Source organism: Calidris pugnax, unplaced genomic scaffold, assembly GCF_001431845.1.
Source record: "Calidris pugnax isolate Ruff unplaced genomic scaffold, ASM143184v1 scaffold86, whole genome shotgun sequence".
Taxonomy (NCBI): domain Eukaryota; kingdom Metazoa; phylum Chordata; class Aves; order Charadriiformes; family Scolopacidae; genus Calidris; species Calidris pugnax.
In genome coordinates, this window is record NW_015090843.1 from 1,772,766 (window position 1) to 1,778,765 (window position 6,000).

General features: G+C 43.4%; 1 protein-coding gene across 1 annotated transcript in view; it reads left to right on the forward strand.

The window, feature by feature from the left end:
• THEMIS (thymocyte selection associated) overlaps nucleotides 1-3,115 on the forward strand; it is a 76,399-nt gene extending 73,284 nt beyond the window's left edge. The window contains exon 6 of the mRNA XM_014942616.1: nucleotides 2,955-3,115. Within this exon, the coding sequence (XP_014798102.1) occupies nucleotides 2,955-3,115 (161 nt within the window). The remainder of the gene's footprint in view (nucleotides 1-2,954) is intronic.
• Nucleotides 3,116-6,000: the final 2,885 nt, after the last annotated feature.

Consider the following 6,000-nt stretch of genomic DNA (forward strand, 5'->3'; position numbering starts at 1 on the left):
AAACAGTCCATTAGTTTTAATGGCTCTGATTCTGCTATCACTCAATAGCTTTCAGCAGCACTCCCGTAGGAATTAGTCCTCATTAGCACTGAGGAGTACTAGAACCAGGCACAGAGCAAATAAAATGCTACTGTTCATAGATTTCTCTTATGCAAATGCCTTGTGTTCTGAGTATTTTCACTTAGGTGATGTGCAGAAATAAGGATGTGGTTCTGCTGTGCTTAGTCCAGAATATTATTGCATATAATAATTCACTACTCTTGCTTTCAAGCTAGGCATAAATAAACACTAAATGTTATTATGTGGTTGAATGTTAATTTATGCAGCATAAATCCTGAACAGAGATACTGTTCAGGGGCGTTGAGGGGCGTTGAGGTGTGCAGCCTTGTGGGCAGGTGAGCTGGGGTTCCTAGCACGGGTTGCATTCAAGCAGGGGTCCCGATGGGGTGCGTTACTTCTGTCCCCTACATTTTGAAAATGCCCATTGCAGAATGGGCAATTATGACAACTGTTTGTGGCCTTGAAATTTGTGAAAAAACCAGCAAGTCTATTCTGAGGAAAAAAAAACCCAAATCCTACCCTCTCGGTGATACAAGTGAGATAAATAGAAATTTTTCATCTGCAGAGCACTACCCTCCCACTATAAAGGCAAACATAATTATATAGATTGTTCCAGGAAGAGCAGAATTAATGAAATTTGGTTTAATAAGTATCCAGGTCTGTTGTCCCCTCCTGCTCCTCTTCTCCTTCCCTGATAATAACCAAAACTCTCCTTATGGCACTCCTATGAAATGAAAAAGAGCAGGTCTGGAGCTATGTGTGTGTCGAGTGTCCAACCAATATGCACCGGCCGATTTATCCTGCTGCCAACCGCAGCGTGTGGCAGCTGTGTTCTGCATGCTTTTCTCTCAATAGAGGAACTAATTCCACTCTCGCTTTTGTACCCGCGTTGACTTCTGCCCCCTTTTCAAATCTGACTGAAATTGGCAAAAAAACCCACTTATAAAGTACTGAAGAGACTGACAGATGGATGGACAGACAGCGCAATGACATAAGCCTTGTTTTCCAAGCGGGCTGAGACGACGTATCTGATTCAGTAATTCAGTGTTGAGACTAATAGATTATTTTTTTTTCAAACAGGGAAGCAGGTTGCATTGATTTCACTGTTCAGAGCTCCCTTGGGATCGTTCAGCTTGTCCCATTCATTGCTTAATGCTTTATTGAAGTGTAAATATATACATTTCAGAAGGCATCCTCCACAGGTTTGGGACTGGGGACAGCTGTGATTTAGTCTGGCCTGATGACATTAATTTCCTCTCTCCTTGAGCTACCTTGCTTAGAAGCGTATCATTTTATTAGCGTGTGTTTGGGAAAGAGGAAAGTCTAGCTCTGCCATCCTTGAGCAATCTGTACTTTGTATCCGTATTAGCAAGTCTAAGTGCACAAACAGTATTTCCCCTGCTGAATCACGGGGATTAGCCTATTCTTTCAGAGACTGTTTTATTCATTAGTTTACTTTTACTGATGTCAAACACAGCCAACTTGCAAATGAACTACAAACCTGGAACTTCTTATTAACAAGATAGTGGCCACATGTGCGAGCAGGATCCTCATTAAATTTCGCATCATACGTTTGGGGTTTGGGATTATTTTTTGTCCTTTTGATGCCTAGATCTGGAAACACTTTGCTAATTTACTCATTCCTCAAAAATAGCAGGTGGCCTTGTAGGTAAATTGGTCTATGATGAACTCTGCTGTGGCCAGACAGCTGCTTCATTAACTTAAGGGTTATTTCTGACCTTAAAAAAAAAATAATCTATAAAGGAGAGGATCACAACTTCAGAAAGAAATGAGTCCTTCCCAGTTTTTCAGGGAGAGAAAAATCCATGGAGAACATAGGTGGAGTTGGGGACTGCTGACAGTATATACAGCTATTTTCTTGGTGAAGGGGCACACGGTGGTCACAAGAGTAAGCTTAGGAGGATTCTTGTCTGAGAAGCCCACTCCTGTGAATAATGACCTGTTTGACAAGCGGGGCCTTGCCAGGAGGTTTGACAAGCAAGTCCTTGTACATGTTTGCAGGTTTTTTTAGGTTGCCTCATAGCTAATTAACCAAACAGGAACCAAAACCTCTGTACCAAAGGGAGTGTTTCACACTGTTTTGCCATTTCAGGTGAAACTTTTTCAGAGCAGAGCCTACCCTGGCTCTAGAGCTGGAAAGAGGCCTCCCATGAAGGTCTCTGCCCCTGTGGGAAAGGCCACCATTTTTTGGAAGGTTTGTCCTCTGTATTGCCCAGGTTGGTCTTGGTGGCCATGAAGAAATGTACTTCAAAACTTTTCAGTTTAACCTCAAAACCACTTTCAAGCCTGCATCTCTGTTATTTCACCTTCTGAGTAAGAAGAAGCTGGGGGTTATGGCTCTTGGAAATCCCAAAGTAACACCACAGTTTCCAAACTGCAGAGGCTCACCTCTCCAGGTAATGAAATACAAAAGCATGGGAGCAAATCTGCAGGAGGCACGGTGGGTGCTGCACAAGGCAGGTGGACACTCTTCTCTTGGTATGGTCAGACAATTTTCACTGCCTGATTTTACACTGTCAGCGATCACACTTTTTAACCATTTTATCAAACCTTACAGTGACCTGTGGACAGCAGGTTACCTGCTTTCACCACAGACTCAGAAGCACAAGTATGATGTGAAAACTGAAAGAGGAATCATTGAGAGTGAAGGCGCTTTTTATTAAATGCTCAACTGGGTTTCGTTCTTGATCTGCCACAGATATTGTTCAGGAACTTGAGCAAGTCATTTAAGACCTCTGTGAAAGTCAGAAAAGTGAGGAGAACATTGCTCCCTTTATTTTATGCCTTTGTGGTTGTCTGTATAAATTGTACATTTTTCAGGGCAGAGGCAGAGTCTTCAATTTCCTTACAGTTATTTTTTGCCATTTACTCAGATCTAACAGATCAGGGACTTGGAAGCTGTGAGGCAGAAAAGGAAGAGGAAGAAGAGCACAACTACGAATATGTGGATGAAAACGTGATTGAAAACATAAGAAAAGTATTTCAAGACGCCACAGTCAGAAATAAGCCCGCGCTTTCTGAAGGAAGAAGGTGAGTGAGATCTATGATGGCTTCCAGATGCAAACCAGTGAGGGCGGGGGGATTTTTCAGACTGACTGGTAACCTTCATTGCCCAAAACGAGGGAGGGTTTCTCCTAGCAGCTGCCACAACCCTAAATGTTCTGTGAAGACGGCATGAAGGGCACCTCTGAGCTGCCTCCTGTGGCCCCTGTCCCTCTTGGAGATGTCACGTTTGTCACAGTGGTACCCACGGTCGTTCTGATGGTAGAAGTGCACGGGCAAGACCAGCTTTGCAGGTGGAGACAAAACGTTAATTAGACCAGCAGTTCTCTTAACTAAACTCTAACTTGTTGTGCAGCAGGGGAAAGCAAGCATAGGCTCTGAGTCCTACAGATTTCACTCATTTTCGTAGAATCATAGAACTGCCTGGGTGGGAAGGGACCTTTCAGATCATTGAGTCCAACCTTCAACCCAACACTGACAAAACCCATCACTGACCGTGTCCCTCCACAACTTCAGAAAGAAATGAGTCCTTCCCAGTTTTTCAGGGAGAGAAAAATCCATGGAGAACATAGGTGGAGTTGGGGACTGCCGACAGTATATACAGCTATTTTCTTGGTGAAGGGGCACACGGTGGTCACAAGAGTAAGCTTAGGAGGATTCTTGTCTGAGAAGCCCACTCCTGTGAATAATGACCTGTTTGACAAGCGGGGCCTTGCCAGGAGGTTTGACAAGCAAGTCCTTGTACATGTTTGCAGGTTTTTTTAGGTTGCCTCATAGCTAATTAACCAAACAGGAACCAAAACCTCTGTACCAAAGGGAGTGTTTCACACTGTTTTGCCATTTCAGGTGAAACTTTTTCAGAGCAGAGCCTACCCTGGCTCTAGAGCTGGAAAGAGGCCTCCCATGAAGGTCTCTGCCCCTGTGGGAAAGGCCACCATTTTTTGGAAGGTTTGTCCTCTGTATTGCCCAGGTTGGTCTTGGTGGCCATGAAGAAATGTACTTCAAAACTTTTCAGTTTAACCTCAAAACCACTTTCAAGCCTGCATCTCTGTTATTTCACCTTCTGAGTAAGAAGAAGCTGGGGGTTATGGCTCTTGGAAATCCCAAAGTAACACCACAGTTTCCAAACTGCAGAGGCTCACCTCTCCAGGTAATGAAATACAAAAGCATGGGAGCAAATCTGCAGGAGGCACGGTGGGTGCTGCACAAGGCAGGTGGACACTCTTCTCTTGGTATGGTCAGACAATTTTCACTGCCTGATTTTACACTGTCAGCGATCACACTTTTTAACCATTTTATCAAACCTTACAGTGACCTGTGGACAGCAGGTTACCTGCTTTCACCACAGACTCAGAAGCACAAGTATGATGTGAAAACTGAAAGAGGAATCATTGAGAGTGAAGGCGCTTTTTATTAAATGCTCAACTGGGTTTCGTTCTTGATCTGCCACAGATATTGTTCAGGAACTTGAGCAAGTCATTTAAGACCTCTGTGAAAGTCAGAAAAGTGAGGAGAACATTGCTCCCTTTATTTTATGCCTTTGTGGTTGTCTGTATAAATTGTACATTTTTCAGGGCAGAGGCAGAGTCTTCAATTTCCTTACAGTTATTTTTTGCCATTTACTCAGATCTAACAGATCAGGGACTTGGAAGCTGTGAGGCAGAAAAGGAAGAGGAAGAAGAGCACAACTACGAATATGTGGATGAAAACGTGATTGAAAACATAAGAAAAGTATTTCAAGACGCCACAGTCAGAAATAAGCCCGCGCTTTCTGAAGGAAGAAGGTGAGTGAGATCTATGATGGCTTCCAGATGCAAACCAGTGAGGGCGGGGGGATTTTTCAGACTGACTGGTAACCTTCATTGCCCAAAACGAGGGAGGGTTTCTCCTAGCAGCTGCCACAACCCTAAATGTTCTGTGAAGACGGCATGAAGGGCACCTCTGAGCTGCCTCCTGTGGCCCCTGTCCCTCTTGGAGATGTCACGTTTGTCACAGTGGTACCCACGGTCGTTCTGATGGTAGAAGTGCACGGGCAAGACCAGCTTTGCAGGTGGAGACAAAACGTTAATTAGACCAGCAGTTCTCCTTCCAAAACCACACAGAAACCCAGAGAATGGCTTTGTCTCAGGAAGCCTGTCTAATTGTTCTGATTTGTGCCAGTTTGCTGTGACAAATTACAGTGCTCTAAATGCAATCCTTTTCCTCTCTTTGGAAGCGGATGCCTTGTCGTGCATGACCAAGGTTTGTCTCTTAAAAAGATTTCAGGAATTGTCTGTGTTTTCACTAAATCCTCAAGGTTCTGCTCTGTCAGTCTGCAGAGACATAAAGTGCTAGTGAAGAGGGCATTTCCTTCTGAAAAGCTGCACAAGCAGCATTTCCAGCTAAACACAGATTGGACTTTTTTTTCTGGATGTGAGTGAAGCTGCGTAGCCCCAGCTCTTTTCACTCACAGCTGAACCTTCTATGAACTTCACTTGATTCAGCTGAATAGCTTCTCTCGTTAAGAGGAACCCCTGAAAACCCAGCAAAAAGTGAAATGTTGTCTTTCAGGGATTTAAAAAATGATTTTATTATGAAACAGTATTTTATTTCAAAATGTACTTTGTATTTATTTTAAAATAATTTGAAAAAATTTAAATATAACATTTTAAAAAATGCAACTTTTCTATTCTAGTTGAGCACTGAATCTAAAATAAGCTATTATTTTTCTTCTGAAATGCTCAGACCCCTCAGAAACATGACAGGACAAGTGTCTGGTATCTGTGCAGCCATCTCTTCACCTGCTCACGGCCACAGAAACCCCAAAGTTACAGGAAAGACTGAAAAATGATAGGAAGTAGGGTGTTTCACACGATGCTTTACTTCCTCAGTCCGCATGTTGCTGAAGACAGGGACTAGCTCATTCGCATAAAGAAG